The sequence below is a fragment of the Pelmatolapia mariae genome, linkage group LG14, assembly GCF_036321145.2.
Source record: "Pelmatolapia mariae isolate MD_Pm_ZW linkage group LG14, Pm_UMD_F_2, whole genome shotgun sequence".
NCBI lineage: Eukaryota > Metazoa > Chordata > Actinopteri > Cichliformes > Cichlidae > Pelmatolapia > Pelmatolapia mariae.
Genome location: NC_086239.1, coordinates 22,189,735 through 22,209,932, shown reverse-complemented (window position 1 = coordinate 22,209,932; position 20,198 = coordinate 22,189,735). Strand labels below are relative to the sequence as shown.

The 20,198-nt window shown below is 40.4% G+C and overlaps 1 protein-coding gene across 2 annotated transcripts in view; it reads left to right on the top strand.

Annotated features, from left to right (window-relative positions):
• Positions 1–19,888, top strand: part of prkd2 (protein kinase D2) — a 32,167-nt gene extending 12,279 nt beyond the window's left edge. The window contains exons 2-19 of one of the 2 annotated variants that reach the window (XM_063493400.1): positions 8,550–8,688; positions 8,998–9,129; positions 9,260–9,459; positions 10,890–11,073; positions 11,179–11,250; positions 11,423–11,440; positions 11,579–11,738; positions 11,850–11,961; positions 12,663–12,740; positions 12,831–13,149; positions 13,278–13,330; positions 13,421–13,493; positions 14,183–14,289; positions 15,784–15,945; positions 16,190–16,288; positions 16,833–17,100; positions 17,558–17,643; positions 18,302–19,888. In XM_063493400.1, the coding sequence (XP_063349470.1) occupies positions 8,550–8,688; positions 8,998–9,129; positions 9,260–9,459; positions 10,890–11,073; positions 11,179–11,250; positions 11,423–11,440; positions 11,579–11,738; positions 11,850–11,961; positions 12,663–12,740; positions 12,831–13,149; positions 13,278–13,330; positions 13,421–13,493; positions 14,183–14,289; positions 15,784–15,945; positions 16,190–16,288; positions 16,833–17,100; positions 17,558–17,643; positions 18,302–18,526 (2,487 nt within the window). In that variant the 3' untranslated portion in view covers positions 18,527–19,888. The remainder of the gene's footprint in view (positions 1–8,549; positions 8,689–8,997; positions 9,130–9,259; positions 9,460–10,889; positions 11,074–11,178; positions 11,251–11,422; positions 11,441–11,578; positions 11,739–11,849; positions 11,962–12,662; positions 12,741–12,830; positions 13,150–13,277; positions 13,331–13,420; positions 13,494–14,182; positions 14,290–15,783; positions 15,946–16,189; positions 16,289–16,832; positions 17,101–17,557; positions 17,644–18,301) is intronic. The other variant, XM_063493401.1, reaches the window with a different exon arrangement.
• Positions 19,889–20,198: the final 310 nt, after the last annotated feature.

Below are 20,198 nucleotides of genomic sequence, written 5' to 3'. Positions count from 1 at the left end.
TTGTAGTCCTGGCACAGAGCTGTCAGTCACTCCTGCAATTTATTACGTGACGTTTGTGTTTCAGAGACAACAGCTTTCTTTTCTTTAAATCCAGCATGGTGCACAGTATAGTCTTTGCAGGTGACTAAGGACACTGTAAGAGCAGGGATGATTATCATATTTATTTATTTTTTATGTGGACTCCATCTTTTCACCAGCATGTGACCTCACTGGGGTTAAAAATAGAACAACCAGCACAGTAACGCGTTTGTTCCATCACGAACGCTGTCAGCACAAAAGGAAAAATTCCTGCGCTACACCAACTTGTTGTTAGGATCTAATGAGGGCAGAAACGTTGACGTCTTTACGTGCCCGTTACCATGGCAGCCCCTCATTAAACACCTCATCATTTTCAAAAAGGTGGGGTCCTTACGGAGTCCCGTGCCTGACATGTTAATAAGGATGGTGGGATTTATGGTGCAGCCTCAGGGGTGTGTCTGACTGAGATAAAAAGCAGAAAGTGAAGTACAGGTGTACCTCCACCCATTATCGTCCTCATTCTCAAGAGTGTGGCGTCCATGCACACATGCACTTTTTTTGCGGGGGGGGGGTTACACAGCAAGATGTGGATGCTCAAACAATATGTGTTGTTTGAAGGGATACAACATGTTTCCTGTCTGCTATAAAACGCCTGGATCGGGTTCCTGTTGTGATAGCCAGCTTCTGTTGCAGAAACACATCACTGTGGAGGACCATGTAAGGCTATGGAGGTCACACTGTTTACAGAGCTCAGCGTGCGGTGTACACTGCGACGCTGACGTCCAAGTTCTTGTCACTGGAGATTGGCCCAGCTGATTCTGAAGAGCTGCGGTGTTTTTTTTAATGTTGTGTGTGTTGCTCTTAATGCTGTTTTGAAAATTATTCAGCCGTGTTGCCAAAAGGTCACCACTGGTGTTCTTTGTATACGCAGCTAGGGAAATTCAGTGGCTGTTATGAACTGGATGTCTATACATGGTTAGTTTTTTTAAATAAAATTGGAAACTTTTTGTTTTGTCTTTGACTTAATACTTTCATTCGGGTGTGTGTGTGTGTGTGTGTGTGTGTGTGTGTGTGTGTATTCAGTGACAATTCTAAGTGCCTTATTTGAACATGTCTTACTCTCCTTCCTCAGGCCCATATTTTATGTTTATACATATGTTCCTTTACACCTTCAAAAAGCTATAAACCATATGCTCATGCCAAGTTTGCAATTTCCTGTTGTGGCGATAACAACAAATTGAAATAGAAGGATAATATTTCTATTATTAATCCTAAAACATGGCCGCCTCTAATTCGTTTAATCCACCAAGTTAAGCTTAGTTAATAAAAGTCTGCAATACTAATGTAAAATGATTGATGCAGAGCTCCCTGCCGTAAGGTAGTCAGAATAGGGTTTTTGTTTCTTTCTTTGTTTGTCTGAGGTTTTGCAGTTTCCCTGTATTGTCTGAAACAAAATTAACAATCATCATTTCTTGCCAAGCAGCCGACAGAGTGCAAGTTACATCCCAAGCATCATGCGCACTCAGTAAATTCACAACATCTAAGCTTTGTCAAATGCAGTAAAAGTGAGGAGGATAAAGATCGAAATTTGCTGTTTGTAAGCTGCATAGCTATGGCTAGCTGGCACCGAAGAAGCGGCTGCATTCATTGTGCATGCCCGAGCATACATTCTTGCGTGGCTTGGTGGTCGATGATGGCTTGTGCAGAGCTTCAGGAGGGGAAGTGATGGGGAAGATGAAAAGCAGAAGCAACTAGTGAACTCAGCAGGACATAAAAGTCTCTGTTCTTCACACATGCAGTGCCTTTTATATAAAGAGGGACTATATTTAGAAGCACTGTTCTGTAGCTGTTTGACATAACCTCAACCTTGAAATGGCGCTGACTGAACTGGACATCAGTGGTAATGCTTTACACGTATGCAGTGATGCTTTGGTTAGATTGTAATGACCTGCAGCCGATGTGCTTACTCAAATAAAACATGAAATAAAATCTACATGCTGCTGCTCCTGCTGCTGTTTTAGCGTTCCTTTAATTTCATCTTCAATTCTCTCTGAATAAATTTTGGCTCGTCTTTCATTCATTCCTCAGAACAACTCATCATCACAAGAGGCTAAAGTAGCCGATGTGTACGTGGGGTATCAGCTAAAGCAAAATAAAGTTTTTCGTCCCTTCTAGAGTTTGAAAAACTTGTAGAATATTTAAAAAATGATCTAAACTGCCTGCACTTGTTTGATGTCAGATAAAAATCTCTCTCTTTACCACTGTGCATGTGACCTGCTTTATATGACCAAAGACTGAGGTGATTGACAAGGAAATAAAGTAAGAGAGGAAATGGCAAGCATCGATGTGACCTCAAGTGTGCATGTGTCTGGGTTTTGTTTTTTGTTTGTTTTTTTTCTCCCCAAGCTAAAATTTCCCAATAGCCAATACTTTGATGGTATCTGTGTGAGGGCACAAACTGAGATGATGTTTTGTGTATAAGGAGCACATCACTTGTTGTGTTTGAATCCTTTTGTGTGAGTCTGTGTTCCTGTGTAATCTGGTTTAAAAAAATATATCTTGCTCTCATTAAAGTTGAAAGTTGCAACAGCACACAAAGGCCCACATCAACAAAAAAGTGGCACTTGTCATTGTTTCGGGTGGCAATGGTGATGTTTGCTTGGGTTATGAATTTAGATACATGGCTGTTCACGATTGCCTTCTGAAACTTTAAAGTACTTGAACAGCTTCCTGTCAACCACATCTGTTCATATATTGCCACCGCTTACACGAGAGCAGCAATTGATCCATGTGAGGTTGCCTGCTGTGAGTTAGTTTTTGATTAAAAAAATGAAAACATTTTTTTTTCTTAAGACACTATTTGTTATTACAGGTTGTTATAGCAATCTACAGATGTGTATCAGTAGCATGTTTTAGATGTTTTCAGTCAGTGACAGTGTTGGACTGCAAGGCAGCTTAGCACCAGACTTACCACGAAGCCATGTTTTGTGTTTTTTTTTTTTTTTTTAAACATGCAGAATTTGATTTGGCATTTTTTTGCAGAAAGAAACCGCTGTCGTGACACCGTTTATTACTCAGTAGTCCTTGTTGCTCATTATTAACGGTGCCTCCGTAGAGTTGAGTTATGCATGTGTGCTGAAGGCTTGAACATCGCTTGAACAACAAGGCTTGATGTTCGTTATTTGTTTTTTGTCATCATTACGCATGTTCTTTGGATATTGTAATAATATCATGCACTCTTTCTCTGAAGCCTGTATTGAGAAACTTTAAATTGTTATTTGTGCATTTAATTGTTACCATTGTGTAATGGAACAAGGGTTTTGCCTTTAGGGTAAAAAAGAAAGTACACCCTTATTCAGTTGTAAGTAAACCTATATTTGTTTCATTAAGGGAATAAGTAGTCGCCAGGTCCTGCTAATCAAATGCTCTTGATTGACCGACCATCCATTAATGTGAGCAGCTCTATAAAAGCAGATGGGGAAAGACGTCAGCGACGAAGCATTTGTTGTTGCACATCAGTCTGGGAAGGGTTATAACTCCATCGCTTTATAGTGAGAACGAATGCCGTTAAGAGTGGAGATGATTCAGAATGGTTGCCAATCTTTCCAGTGGACTGCTACTCCGTATTTCTGCTGCTCTACGAATAGTATAAGATGGAGGCAGTTGAGCCACTGTAGCGAACTCTTCCCAGGAGTGGACATCGCAGGAAATTCATTTCAAGGTTAGACCATGCATTTCTCAGAGGAATTGGCAAAAATCCTCAGATTCTACAGGGCTCATGAAAGTACAATTATAACAACACTGACCAGATTTGGTTTGTTTGGAAAGGTTTCCAAGAGAATATGGCAGCATAGTTTCAGTTTGCAAAATTGCATTTGAAAAAACCACAAGACTTCTGGAACAATGGAGTCTTTGAGCTGAGGAAGCCAAATTGGAGATATTTGGCCATAGCCATGTTTGGAAAAACCTAAACACAGCACATCAGGACAAACATCCAATACCAACTGTCAAGCACAGCGCGGAAAGGATGATGATTTGGACTTGTTTGGCAGCCACAGGACCTGGAGACCTTGCAGTCATGGATTTGATCATGAACTTCTTTGTATACCAAAGTATTCTACGGTCAGATGTGAGGCAATCTGTCTGACAGGTAAAGCTTGGCCTAGATTGGGTGACACAACAAGACAATGAAGCCAAGTATGACATCAAATCTACAAGAGAATGGCTGAAACAGAAAGAAATAAAGGTGTTATAATCGCCCAGTCAAGGTCCAGACCTCAACCTGATCAAAGTCCTCTGGTGGGACATTAAGAGAGCTGTGAATCAACAAATGCCTGAATTGAAATGATGGCATAAAGAAGAGTGGGTCAAAATCCCTCCACAGTGATGTGAGAAACTGATTAAAATAAACAGAAAATTTATTATTTCTAGTTACTTCTGCTAAAAGTCTTCTACAAGCTATTGAACTGTAGGGTGTAGTTAGATTTTCACACACTGCTTCTGCATTTTTGGCAAATAAATAAAGATATGATCTAATATGTGATTTTATTTCTTTTTTTGTAGTTTATTTCAGGTTGTTTTTACTAACTTTTAAGACCTGTTAAGGTCCAGATTATTTTTATTGTGTCCATAAAATCTTAGTATTGAGAAGTTATTTATTTTTTACCATGACTGTGTGCTATCATATAGTCTGTTATTTAATAATGTCCCGATTAGATCGCAAATCAAGCCTTCTGAACAAAGTGTGTTAGTCAAGTCAGTGATGAAGTGAGAGATCTAGCTTCCAACTTTACCATGACATCACCTTGTGTGAGAGAGTGTGAACCACACTAAAGACAATGTTGGTCTTTATTAGTTTACTTTATAAAGCAGTTGCTGTCCTGTTTCTCATCAGTGTGGAGGCAGAAAAAAAGGAGGAAGGAAGACTAATCAATAAAAGAGGCATTTAAAGGACAGTTAGTATTGAAGAGGAAATTAAAGGTGACGGGAAAACAAAGGCAGGGGACATAAAGAAATCCTAGTTCATAATTCATTTCACTCATAATGGCTTCATTGACCTGAATAGTAGAGGGAACACTGGGCAACCTGATCCCTGGTACCTCAGAGAAAGCAGCTACAGATCCACCCCTTCTGCAGGCAAACCTCATCACACTATACTACACCTAACTATATACTACAATGCCATCAGGTCTTTGTGCACACAATGTACACAAACAGATATATTCAGACTCCACGTCTTAGCTTTTAACCTCACAGCAATATATACAGTGTATGATTATAAGGCAAATGATTAAATTTCTCAGCATGCTGACATAGATGAAAATTATTTGTGGTACTTTATTCTTATTCCACCATTACAAAAAAAGAAAATTAGTATTTTTTTTTTTTTTATGAGGTTGCAGTGGTTTTACGGAGCTTGGATTTTGTGCTTTTCAGCCTAGCTGTAAAGACTTGTGGTGTGCAGAGACGTGGCAGCTGCAGTTATGATTATTGCAGTGTGTATGTTTTGGACGGTACAATGTGCAGAATAATATGACTAGCTGCCTTGAATTGCCTGCTAAGAGGCGAGCTGTGAGATCAACAGCGTGAGGTTAATCGCAGAGAGGCTGGCATCAAATAGCGTCACGGGGCTCATAGAAGACGGCTGTCTGTGGATTTGGAAAGAGCTTGGAGTCTCCTCTGATCTGGGCTCTGTGGGTGTTTTGTAATTACTAATGGCTGCAGTTGGTCTTAGTTGTGGCAATCCCTGGTACCGATGCATGTAGCTATTACATGATTCACTCTCATCAGACATCAGTCTGTGTGTGATTGCGGGTTTTTAAGTCTGTACTTGGGGAAAGGTTGGAGCCTCTGCTCATTTGTATCTGCAACGTCTGATTGACTTGAAGCCAAAAACTGCTGTGCCAGAGTGTTGGGATTAAAGGGTCATTTAACTCAAATTAGAAAACTGAACAAACAAAAACAGAACCATAAAAGAAATTCTCACTTGCAGAAACATTAAGATGGCTTTAATTTTATCTGGATATATTCTGAAATTTAATTTTTTTTTTCACAGAACTTAAAAATTGCAACATTACATTTGTAATCTGCACGATTAATAGAAGCGTTTTCACAGCAACTAATATTAAAGACTTTGTCTCCACTGTTTTTCTTTGTCATAGTAACTGAACAGACATGAGATGTACTAGTAGTAGTGATATTAGTAGTAATGAAGATGATATGGCTATGCTTCACTCTTTTTACTGAACCTCACATAAAGTTATGCAGAAAGCTTCCTGCTTTCACCATTGTTGTTGTATAAGTAGGGTCCCACCACTTCAGTGTATACATCAACACTGAAACTTTAGAAAAGGATGCCCCATAAAAACCAAAACGACAGCAATGTGAAAAAGATCTTTTACCTGCACATTTCTGTGAAAACGAATTAAATCCCATGATTTAGTCACTTGCAGAAAGACCTTTAACAGCAATAACTTGAAGTAATAATTTTCTATGTGGCTTTATCAGTCTCTCACATTATTGAGGAATTTTGGACCACTTTTCTTTCCAACGTTGCTTCAGTTCATTGAAATGCTTTGGCAGGACCTAAAGAAAGCATAAATGTGCATAAATGCCTGCATTCCTCAGTGGGGTTGAGGTGTGGGCTTTGACTGAGCCATTGCAACACCTTAATTATTTTTTTTATTTTTCTGCAGCCGCTCCATTGTTTCAAGCTTTATAATACTTTGGTATCAGAGAAGTTCACGGTCTGCAAGCTGTCCAGATCCTTTGGCTGTAAAACAAGCCAAAATCATCACTCCCCCACCTCCGTGCTCAACAGTTGTTTGTGCGGATATGCTGTGTTTGGTGGCACATGTGCATCACGGCAACACAACTCCACTTTGGTCTCATCTATCCAGGGGACATTGCTCTGGAAGGTTCAGATGCACCTTTGCAAAACTAAGCTGTGCTGCCTTGTTCTTAATAGAGAGAAGATGTTTTCTGATTGGTAACCCTTCAAAAAAAGCCATACTTGTTCAGTCTTGTTCTAATTGTACTATCTTGAACTTTATTCTGATTTTAAGGCTTGTGGCTTTTTTGTTTTAGTTCACTCTCACCACTCTTATCACAAACAAAATCTTAAAAGCTCCTTGCCTAACATGAAAAGCCAGACAGAATTACCAACTACTTTTTTTTTTTTTTTTTTTTTTTTTTAAATCAAGGGTGTGTGTTCATTTCTAATGTTCAAGCCCTTATACCTGTGACTTTTCTGGTTGCAGTGGATGCTGGAGACCTTTAAATAAATGCCACTATATGTGCTTTTTGTGACTTTTTGTTGACTGTGTGGTCAGTAGCAGCAGGCCAATGTCGGGGCGTGGTGAACTCACTGTGTAGCTTGGCAGCAGTACAAGCCAGGCCTGGATTTCAGATGTGGTGATGTGGAGTGGCTGTTGGGGAAACAGAGGCAGACTGTCTATGTGCAGACGAGGGGAAAAAAGGGAAATGAGGGGGAGAAGAGAGGGTGTGTCTGGTGGTGGTGGTGTGTGTCATTGTGTTGTTTCAAGTTGAAGACCTGGGTTCCCTTTTCATTTGTGCTTACTTAAAAACAAATTATTATAAAAGCACAGAAAGGTCCTGCTCCCTCTCTTTCTCTGTGGTGTCCTGTGTGGTGTGGCCACTGAAGTGAGCCAGACTGTATTAACTATTCAAGAGAGCAGGGTTTCCCTATGACAGCCTCCCTCGCTCTGCTGACTTCTGATTGACACGCTCATCTCTCATATCTCTGAAAGAACTTCATGGAAACACCTGTGCACGCTTGTGTGTGCCATTGTGCGACTGACAGGAAAAGAGGATAAAGTTTCTCCTTTGTCTTGCCTTCCCCGTCGACCGACTTGCTTGATTTGTGGAAATCAGCTTGTGTTTCTTGTTTAACAGCGATAGCATCAGCATGTGTTTGCGTGTCAGCGGTTATATATCCCTGCAGCGTTACATAGCAGAGCATGCGAGAATTAGTTGGAGACCTACAGTAGAAGTTATGCTTGAGAACATGCATAGACATGTTCACACTTTATAATAGCGGGAGATTCTTATAACAGATCTTGTTACTGTTAATGGCAACTGGAATGAGGTGACTTAAGTTGTAGTTTTAAGTACATAATGGACTAAATTTGCATTGCTTGCAGAAACTCTAACAGCCAACCCTTAGATACTTTCTTTAGTAGCATTAAAAATAGGCTGGTGTGTTGAGTGGTCTGTGCTGGCAACAATGAGGCCTTGCTTGAAATTCAGTCGTCTGTCTTTAGAGGGGATCAAACTGGACAAAATGTTCAAGATTTGGTTTTTTTGAAGGGTCATAAAAATGCTGACCTTGTATATCATATTTAAAATTAATAGAATGGAATTAATGAGTAAAGTTAATGTCCATTCATCATCTATCTTTCGAGAGCTGAGTCATTTATTAGTCATTCATTATTTTGAATGAAATATGACTTAATCAGAGTTCTGCCTTGGCTGCAGTTGATTCTCCTAACCTCTGTTTTTGTATTTTCTAGTTCCCAGAGTGCGGATTTTATGGCATTTACGACAAGATATTGCTGTTCAAGCATGACACATCTACCAACAACATACTACAACTAGTTAAAGCTGCCAGCGACATCCAGGAGGGAGATCTGGTGGAGGTAGTGCTCTCTGGTAAGTTCTTCTCTTCTCTTCATAAGATAACCATATCAAAAATGAAATCATCTTTCCATTTGTCTTATCTATCTTTAATTACTTCATTGCTTTCATCCTTATCTGCTTATTTTACTACAGGTCCTACTTTACACTATCCTAATCTGTTCTTTCATTGTTTCAAACTGTAATTTCCCTCGTGTTCACAGTCAGAAACTTGATCTATTTTTCCATCCCGTTTGTATCTCATTCATCTAATCGTTTTCCATTTTGCTCCCTTACAATACCGTGATTGTATCTTGTCCTAATGCGACGTGTTATCTATTTTAGCGGCAGCTACGTTTGAAGATTTCCAGATTCGGCCCCACGCGCTCAATGTGCACTCGTACCGGGCCCCGGCTTTCTGCGATCACTGTGGAGAAATGCTGTTTGGGCTGGTTAGACAAGGACTGAAATGTGATGGTGAGGAAAAAACAGTGAGAAAAAGTGTGGATAACACTAGACGCTCATATGGTGAAACAAATTTGAACACTCAGTAAATATGGTCCATCTCTCTGCTCCCTCGTTCTTGGATGCATGCTGCCCCCTGCAGGTTGCGGGCTAAACTACCACAAGCGCTGTGCATTCAGCATCCCGAACAACTGTAGTGGGGCTCGCAAACGGCGTCTGTCCACCACGTCGCTGAGCAGCAGCCAGTCCCTGCGCCTTTCCACCACTGAGTCGGTGTACAGCGTTGGGACAGCCTCCACCTGTGCAGAAGAAGCGAGTCTTATTCGCTCACACACTCAAATGGTACTGCTGCATTTATCCACATAATACTGAAGTCACTTTTAGAATTCTTTTGACTGCCACATTTTCTGAAACACTGAGCAGATTCCTCAGACATTCCTAATTCCCAAACAGTTTTCATTAAACTTCATTGAGCGATATTTTTTTCCTTCTCTGTGTACGCAAGTAGTCTTGTCGCTTTTGAGATATTCATCTGAAACTCTTCCTGTCTGACTGCATTCCGCTAAAGGGGCATTGCACTGCAATTTCAGTGAACTTTAAGTAAACAGATTAGGTCCGTTGAGGCTACAATACTTACTGCTGCTGATTTCCCCAGTTCATCAACTCTATTTGCAAAGAAGATGTAGAAAAAACATTTAATTAGATGGGTGGTAACACTGACTGATTTCCCCTGGTTATTGGCTCCCAATTTAAAAAGAAGTAGGAAAGCCATCTAATTGGAGAGACCTCACATGCACACACGCACATGCTGGCACGGACACGCATATATATGATGTACCAGATAAAATCATAAACATATGACAAGTTAATTATCACCCAAAACTACAGCTTCCTGTGTTTTTTAAGCCATTTTCAGCTGGAAATTTAGTTACAATAGGAAGATGTTTTCAGAGAAGGAACTATAAAACAATGTAAACACTCCGTCCAACAACAAAGGACAGACAGATACACAGCGACTCAAGGGTGAACAAAGTTTCGCATTTAACAGCTAAGGAGTCACATATTTCCCTTGGGTGTTGTTTGAAAACAAAAACGGAGCAAAAAGAAACTCATTATAAGGGACTTTTGTGAATAGGGAGATCTAAAAAAAACATAACAGTGTGGCTCTGTAATTTCTAAATGTGAGTAGCTGGGTCATTCCATATACACCTGCACCATCTGCTGATTTCTTTTCTTTTTGGGGTTGTTTTTTTTTTTCTTTTTTCTTTTTTCTTAAATTAGTGATTACAGGTCCTCAAAGTAATTAGTGGTGGCCTGACATTTGGCACTTGTTAAGTTGCCTTTTTTTTCTCACCAGTTTTTTTTTTTCCCCTAGCTATCTATATGAAATGACTGAAAACTCATTTAGGACCTCTTAAAACTGCAAACAAATCCGTTTTACAGCACAGCTTCAAGTGTCCAAATCTAGTAACCCTAACACACATTTTACTTCATGGCCACTTTAATACTGCTTCTACTGTTTACATAAATAATGTTGACTGTAGGAGGGTAGATGGGAAGCACTTGCTGATATTCCATAGAGTCACTCAGCTGTTTGCTGACAAGTTCACTGATCAAATCAACAGTTATTAATTAAGGTTAGGAGGCTATAAAGCAAAAATGAAGTAATTAATTACTTTGGCTACAGGGTGAATAGCTTCCAAAGGTTTTGATTTAAGCACCTCAACAATTGTTACTGTCACTAAAAATTTGTTTCCTCTTTATTCTGCCAGCCACGGACAGCTAGCGACGCCCGGCGTTTTTACACGGGGCGACCAGTTCATCTCGACAAGATGCTGATGAGCAAGGTAAAGGTGCCCCACACGTTCGCCGTTCACTCATACACTCGACCGACGGTGTGCCAGTACTGCAAGAGGCTTCTTAGAGGACTTTTCCGACAGGGTCTGCAGTGCAAAGGTGAGCGGAGCTGAAGAGAGTGTCTTCTTTGTATGACCTTAAGTGGGATGCAGAATGCTCACTGGTCTTTCTGGTTTACCTGAACTGTTTCTGCAACCTTCTCAGATTGTAAGTTCAACTGCCACAAACGATGTGCATACAAAGTTCCTAATGACTGCCTTGGGGAGACCATTGGAGGTGAGTAAAGATGAATGTATTAGCTTTTGTGGTGTGTGTGTGTGTATAACTCTGTTAACCCTGCATGGATTTGATAACACGTGTTTTCAGTGTCAGAATTAGATTACTTGAGAGTATAACACTTTATCTAACAGCTCTGAAACTCACTATACTAATCTTTTTATCTTCTCAGAAAACAGAAGTAACTCTGGTAAGTATTCTTGGTGTTGGTTTGCAACGAAGTGAACTAGATTCTATAGCATTTTAGAATTAGATGAATGGTAATAGCATTTGTTTCATAGTATATTTAAGGCTAAGCTGCGCTTCTCTTGTTTGTTTTTGGGCTCAGACATGTTGAGTCCCACTGCGGACCCCGAGGTTCCGATGGACTTTAGCAGTGAGTATGACGGCTCTGACAAGTCTTCAATAGATGACTCGGACGAGGCCTGCAGCATCCCTGGTTCCTTTTCACCTGACAACAATCAGGATGGAGCTAGTGGAGATCAAAGGTGTGAGACGTTTTGGTGTCCTGTTAAGAATATTATAGACAGACTGATAAAAATGTAATTAAACTCATATTTTACCTGCTGACTACCTTAATGCTCTCCTTTTCCTTATAGTGTTTACATCCCTTTAATGAGGGTGGTACAGTCTGTGAGACAAACAACCCGTCGATCCAGCACAGCTATAAAGGAAGGGTGGATGGTTCACTACAGCAATAAAGACACACTGGTAAAAACACTACCCATGATTCCTGTACTGCCTTCTTTCTAAAAACTATACATGAACCACTCTGCAATTCTGCTGAAAAGTAGTGGAACACTTGGAGACTTGAGGAAATTTATTGTAGATGCAAAAACTCACTTTCTTCACTTTCTCTTCTATGATTTATGGCAGTAAATTCCTTCTAGACATCTATTTTCTCTGTCTAGCAGCTTGTTTTGCAGCCATTTCCACCTTGATGAGGTCCCCGCTTTCATGCACTTTATTGCTTTCTTTTCCGTAATATTTCTGTGTATGAGGCTGAAGCTCCTTGAAAACATTACAGCACTCAGCAGATATAATAATTTCAACCTAAAATCCATTTCCTGCCTTCTTTCTCTTAAGATCTAAAATCTATATTTGACTTTCTAGGGCAATTTATTTACCTTTTCATTACTTGTTTTGTTTTATTCCTCTTGTGTTTTTTTTCCCCTTCACTGGCTGAACTAACACTCTTCGTTCACTTTTTCTTTCTCTCGATTCCCACCTGTTCATCTGGTAGCTTAAATTCCTTTTCATCCTTCTTCTCCTTTGGCATTTGGTGACATCCCCTTTAATTCCTGAAATTTACCCCCCGGTCCATGCCCCATCCTTTACACTCTGCCCTCACCACACCACGCTCATTTTTGTTGTCCCATCCCAACATCTCACCCTACTCCAACCCCCAACAGAGAAAGAGGCACTACTGGCGTCTGGACTGTAAGTGCATCATCCTTTTCCAGAATAACACCTCCAACAAATACTACAAGGTAACGACAGCTTTTGTCTTAACAAGCTAAGATTTATTTAAAGTGTGCAGCCCTTTTCTTTTGCTAACCCGTTCATTCATCCACCTGCAGGAGATCCCTCTTTCTGAGATCCTGGAGTTGCGTCCTGCTTCTAACTTCAGTCTCGTCTCCCAAGGCACCAATCCCCACTGCTTTGAGCTTATCACAGCCACTATGTGCTACTTTGTAGGGGAGGATCCCAACATCCTCCCCTCTGTGACCCAAAGCCACCCCCAGACTGTCCCACAGACACCTCCCTCCCCAAGCCAGGTGGCGCCCAACAGTGGCATTGGACGTGAGGTGGCAAAAGCATGGGAAAGCGCCATTCGACACGCCCTTATGCCAGTCATCTTTCAGGACGCACCGCCAGCTGAGGGGAATACGCCTCACAGTAAGTTGAGAAACAGGTTGATGAAATTGTTTTGTGCAAGATTGTATTACCAAGATGAAAAGACATAATTTAGAACTATTACACTGCATAACCTATGCTTTATTCCTATCACTGTTTTTCTTTTCCAGGACAAGCTTCTATCAGCATATCTGTGTCCAACAGTCAAATCCAAGAGAATGTGGTATGACTTGTGGTCAAATTAAGTAATTTCTGTCAATATTGACATCAATTATACATTAAGCATTATGCATGAAATATTGCATCCCTACAGGATATTGGCACAGTGTACCAGATTTTTGCTGATGAAGTGCTTGGATCTGGGCAATTTGGAGTAGTGTATGGAGGTATGGAGACCTACATCCGACAATGGAATTGATCAGTCCATTGATTTGATGGTTAAAGTGCTTTGCTGGAAGCAGTGGTGTCTAAAGTTTGAAGCTAACAAGAAGCAAGATTGTATTTCACAACCTCTGCAAATCATGCACTGTGCTAAAATGTGTTTTTAAAGTTGACCTGATTTGACACATAATAGGCTGTTTACAGGTCTTAAGGAGGACTGTTTTAGTCAGTTTTCAAAAGTGATGTTTCTCATGCCAGCATTAGTCCAGAGTAAGTGTTAGAAAATGGAATAAAAATCTGGGTGTGTAGAGATAGACATATATGTATCACAAGTTAGCATTTTAAATGTTAAAGTTCATGTCAACACAGTTAGAAAAAACTGAACAAGTATGATGTGTAAGGAAGGCATGCCAGGGGAAAACTGTATAAAAAAAGAACAAAGCACCGCCGCTTAGGTTTGCAAAGTTGCATCTAAGCAAACCACAAGAAATCTGCAACAATGTCCATTAGACAGACAAAGCCAAAGTGAAGATGTTTGGCCATAATGCGCAGCACCATGTTTGGTGAAAACCAAACACGTAAACAAATTGCCACAATGATGTACATGGAGTCCTTAAAAAAAATTGTACATGTGTGTATATTCAGTTTACTGTCACAATGTAAACAATCTGTTACCTGCACAAACTTCCTTCAGGAAAGCACAGGAAGACGGGGAGAGACGTGGCTGTCAAAGTCATCGACAAGCTTCGTTTTCCAACCAAGCAAGAGAGCCAGCTGAGGAATGAGGTGGCCATCCTGCAGGTAAACGCACGCATTTCACTGGACTTTCTCTCAGAAGAAATCATGTTAATGATTACATCTAAAAGTGTCTGTGTAGGTTGTCAATCATTCAGATCATGGTCGTCTAAGAAGCTTGGAAAGAAAGCGACTGCACTTCTCATCCAAGAAGCATTTTGTGCTAAAACCACTATTAATCATGTGAGTCATTAAATGAGCCAAGGTGTGGAAAAAAAGGCAGAGGTCATTGCTAGCAGAGGTTTCGGGCAAACCCACTGTGAGACCTTGCCAAGAGGTCATATGTCCTATTGAGGTCACATTATTGCACCAACAGTCAGCCACCTAAAATACAGTCTTGACATTCTTTCCCAGGCACCTCAGCCCGCACTCACAACCTGCGTTAGGTGATCTCAACAGGTCACATGATACGGTGGTTTTACCCGAAACCTCTGGTGGCAATGACCCATGCCTTTTTTACTTTATCTTTTTTTTTTTTACACCTCGGCTCATGTGATGACTGACACGATTAAAAGTGGGTCAAAGACTCTCTTAAGAGACGACCCCCACTAGGGTTTAAATACCTGGGACTCTCCACTGAAGAAGCATTTTGGATGAGAGGTGAAATATCTCCACAAAACTAAATCTAAATGCTTTCTTTCCAAGCTCATTATGTCTGAAAGAAAGTAAAAAACCATTTGTAATATTAAAAACTACCATTAAACACATTGAGACAGTAATAATGTAATAGTAATCTGTGCTTTGTAGTATCACAATAACCAGATTTTAATCTACACTATTAAAAAAGGTCAGTTTTGCTTATTTAAATGATTAATTTCTAATTATTTTACCTCGCAGTCATTGACAGTATTTAAATAAGTAGTAGTTTTTCCTTTCCTTATGTGATCGCAACTTCTGAAACAAGAGCAAAAATGAAAGTTTGCATATAGAATTCAACTAAATTACACGACTGTATAAAACCATTTAACATTTTCATTCATGCCAAATATGTGACAGGGAAAGACTACACATTAACAACGTCTGTTTAAAATATATCTTTTTTGAAAAATAACAAAGTATGTTTGATTTCACCTTCTTGGGTGGCAAATTTGGATTTTTTCCCCAGCAGATGGAGGTAGTGGTGCACTAGTCAGTCTGAACTTCCCCCTTCAGCTCGGCATTTTACACAAATGCAGTTATGCAGTCATTATTATTTATGGAACATATGTCATATGTGTGACTTCTGCGGAATATCTATATTGTTTGCCAAAACCGAGTTTATAACTTTTCTATTCTCTGCTTCCTTCTCCTGTGGTTTATTGTCTGGTTGTCATGGTCTGGTCCCTTCTGTTTATCCCCTCCTGTGACGTTCTTCCTGTTTTGCCCAATTTATATTTGCTACTTAGATTCACAATCTATCACAGTTTATGTCTGGTATTTCATTGTTTTACACGCAACACATTTTTTCTTATCGTCTGCCTTGTCCCCACACTCCCCTCACCCTTCTGTTGTATCTCTCAGAGTTTACGTCACCTGGGCATTGTGAACCTGGAGTGTATGTTTGAAACCCCAGAGAAAGTGTTTGTGGTCATGGAGAAACTACACGGTGACATGCTGGAGATGATTCTCTCCAGCGAAAAAGGCAGATTGCCCGAGAGGCTCACAAAGTTCCTCATCACGCAGGTGTGTATGCGTTTTCAAATAAGTCCCATAGCGGTAGAGAGTGGGTAGTAGAGGCCCACAAGCCTAAAATGGCATTCTGATGCTGCAGTGTTTCGCTGCATGCTTCCTCTGCTGTCATGATGAACATTTACTGAACCATACATTTCTGCATATTCTAAAATGAAGCTTTGCTGTGTTTGATTTTGTTTTGGATCATCTTGCTCCCGTGGTTTTGGGTATGCACATGACGTTGGTGTGCATGCAGATTCTTGCAGCTCTGAGGCACCTGCACTTTAAGAACATTGTTCACTGTGACCTAAAACCTGAAAATGTGCTACTTGCCTCTGCCGATCCCTTCCCACAGGTAAACACACACACACGCGCACACACGCACGCGCGTGCGCGCGCACACACACACACACACACACACACACACACACACACACACACACACACACACACACACACAAGCCCGTTCAGCTATCTTAGTGAGGACCTTCATTGACATAATGGTTTCCCTAGCCCCTTACCCTAACCCTAACCATTAAAAATGAATGCCTAACCCTTACTTTATACCTAACCATAACCTAATTGTAACCCTGACACTAAAACCACATTTTGAGCCTCAAAAGGCCTTCAAACTTTTGAGGACCGGTTTGTGTGTCCTCACAAGTGACTGTTGGTTCTCACAGGTATAGTAGAACGCAGATTTTGGTCCTCACAAAGATAGCTAGACAGGAACACACACACACACACACACACACACACACAAAAAATTCTTGCCCAACCAGTTCGTTTGCAGCACATGTGGTTTCTGCACTTGCTCATATACATTTCCTGCCATTTTGTTATTTTATCAGATGCCTCGCAGTCATGTGTCTCTGTTCTTGACTGTTTTCTTCTCTCAGGTGAAGTTGTGTGATTTTGGCTTTGCCCGTATCATTGGAGAGAAGTCATTCCGTCGTTCAGTGGTTGGCACACCTGCCTATCTGGCTCCAGAAGTTCTGTTAAACCAGGGCTATAACCGCTCACTAGACATGTGGTCAGTCGGCGTCATTATGTACGTCAGCCTCAGCGGGACATTCCCATTCAATGAAGACGAAGATATCAATGACCAGATCCACAACGCAGCCTTTATGTATCCTCCTAATCCCTGGAAGCAGATCTCCAGTGATGGTAATCTCAGAGTGGGAATCAGCTAGAGGAGATTTCTCCTATTAAAAACAACCTTGAGATGGACGTTGATGTACACTTACAATACCTGCAAAAGCTTTTGGATTGGTTTTTGTAATCAATATATAAAATTGTTATTAAACATCACCTTTGCCTAGTAGTGGAGAAAAAAATAAAACGTATGAGTGCATATGAGAAAGGGCAGCAAAGAGTGACTAGTCCTGAATGTTGTTTTCAGAATGCAGCCAATCTGATCTGTGATAAGTTGTACTGCAGTTTTACCACAACTAAAGTCGGGTTTAGTGTCTAGACAAAAAAGGTATGATAAAGAGATAACAACTCTGATGGTTTCTGTGTGCGTGTGTGTGTGTCTGTGTGTGTGTGTGTGTGTGTCTGTGTGTCTGTGTGTGAGTGAGGGGTCGTTTGTTTTTTATTGAAAAGCATGTGTTTGTGTTTCCAGCTATTGACCTGATCAACAACCTGCTGCAAGTTAAGATGAGGAAACGCTACAGTGTAGATAAAAGTCTCAGCCACGCATACTTACAGGTACTATATTAATGAACTGCTCACAGGCACACATTTGAATGAATGACTGACTGTTCCACTCTATCGTTCCTACAATTTTTTATCCGTTATTATTGGCTATTAAATGTACAAGAAAAGGCCCCCTTTTCTGTGGTAAATGCTAGTAACTGTAGTTTCTGAGCAGCAATTTAAGTCCTTGAAATTGCTTCAATAAAATTTGTTGCTTTTAAAGAAAATTGCAACAATAAAGCCGAGGTCTATGCACACAAATCCCAGCGTTGAAAGGTCAGCTCAAGGCCGGAGGTTTTTAACTTTATTGAAAACATAACAGAAAGGGGATTAATTAAAAAAAATTGTTTTCTTTGACTGCACAGCTCTTAAATGCCTGCTTCAAAACAAAATGTTTAGTGGTGGATAAACAGGCTGCTATTGCTGTTGTTTTTTTAGTTGCCAGAATGTCATTAATTAATATTCAGTGTCACGGTAGCCACGAGTGGGTTGAAAGCATAATTTATCATTTCAGGGTCATTCTAGTTCTTATGTACACACATGCACATGTGCCCGCGCAAACAAATGCATTTGTGTGTGATTAAACAACACCTTCAACATCGATCAAATCTTTGCAATTCCCGACACTCAGATTTCATCACCGTGTTTATTCCTGTTTGTCATTTCCCAGGACTATCAGACGTGGCTTGACCTGCGGGAACTGGAGACTAAGCTCGGGGGACGTTACATTACCCACGAGAGCGATGACAGCCGCTGGCAAATGTACGCCCGTGAACACACTCTGCCATACCCTGCTCACTTTGTGCCGCCTCCTCCGGCGCAGGCTTCCGATGACGAGGACGGCGGGGAGGATGCAGATATGCAAGGTCTCACAGAGAGGGTCAGCATACTCTGACCACAGAGAGGCAGAGGACTCACGCTCATTTAGGAAGGATGAAAGAAGCGGGGAGAAGGAGAAGGGGATGGTGGCCTTGTACTCTAAAAAGACACACTTGCGAAGAATCATGCGGTTTTTATAAAATAAAGTGTCTGACTGATTAGAGCTGTGTGAGAGCACTCAGTGTCACAGCTATAAATCCAATTTCTCTCCTCCAGCCCGAAGAAAACCTTTAAAGCATTTACTCTGCTCGTCTTGGTCCTCTTTCATCTTTTGAATGGTTGAATTTCTTTTATGATAAAGACTGCTCAACTCTATTTCACGTTCCCTGTTCATCTGTTCAGGGTGCCTTTACAGATAAAAGTTGCGGAGTGAACCGTAAATCCGAATTTGTCAGAGGAATGAAAAACAGCATGTTCTTTCCCCCTGTCAGTGTAGCGTGCATCAGAGCAAACAAGGAAATGGCATTTTATCACAGGTGCAGAAAAGAATCAAAGAATCAAACATTTTGCTATACAAACAGTAGTAAAATCCAGCCAAAACGTTACGAAATTAAAAGCAACGTGATGCTTCTTTTTTTTCTTTAATATATTATTTTAATGGGACTGACTGGAATTACAGAAAATTCAGTTCAATCTCTTTTCAGTGATGGAGCTCTTTACAGCAACAAAAGACTTCCTCTGTGCTGGTAATTACTGAAGTGACTCCACTGAGAAAAGCCATCTATATTCACAAATGCATTCCCATAAATTCGTGTTCTATAGTGAAAACCAAAGGTATCGATCTGGCGACAGCAAATCCTCCAGTAATTACCACAGGTTTGTGGCCACAATGGCCTTTTAGAAAATTATATGTAATTAAAGATGCCATTATGAGTTTAAATGAACTAGCGTGGGGGCAGTTTAATACTTGCACTCACCGGACAATTTTCCGTCGTGAGATTTCGTATATCGGTGACAACTCTCTGTAGCTACTGCTGAAAATTGCTCTTTATTGTGTTATCACTCGTTGTCACCCGTCTGAGGTCAAGCAGGTCACTGAAATGATTTGTACCGTTAATAATGAGCAGATAAATGAACGCATCTTTCAGCAAAAGCAAACGTTCCCCTGTGATGTAAGTGTATGGGTGGACAGTGTGGGTCACTAAACTAGTTTGGACAACTTATCTTGTACAAGTATTGACTACCTTTCATGTCGATGTGTTACATGTTTCTGTGAAGTAGCATTATCTAGATTCATCATTGAACATACTGTAGTTACTTTGGCCTGTTTTATGAATGTATAACCTGAAGTTTATATAGCTGTCAAATATGTGTAGACTGTGTATAACATGTTTGAAGGATGATCCTGGCTTTTAGATAATACAAACCTCCTACAGCATTGTATTTGTCTTGGAAGTTTTATTTAATGTGACGTCCGTGCATACATAACTGGAACCTGCTCATTTTCACCTGCTTCCTGAGAAATTGCACACAGACCTGAGCAGATACGGATTTAGTCCTAAAATATTTGTCAGCCATATACAGATTATTTGCTTTTTCCCTATAAATATATTTATGAAACAAGGGCCATTACTGTGCCTTAGATTCTCTATGGAAAAAGACGTGCTTCATTTAAAGCATAACAAAAGAATAAGGACGACTTGTTCTGCACCACTAGTTTTCTACTCACAGCCTGACAGGCTGTTATT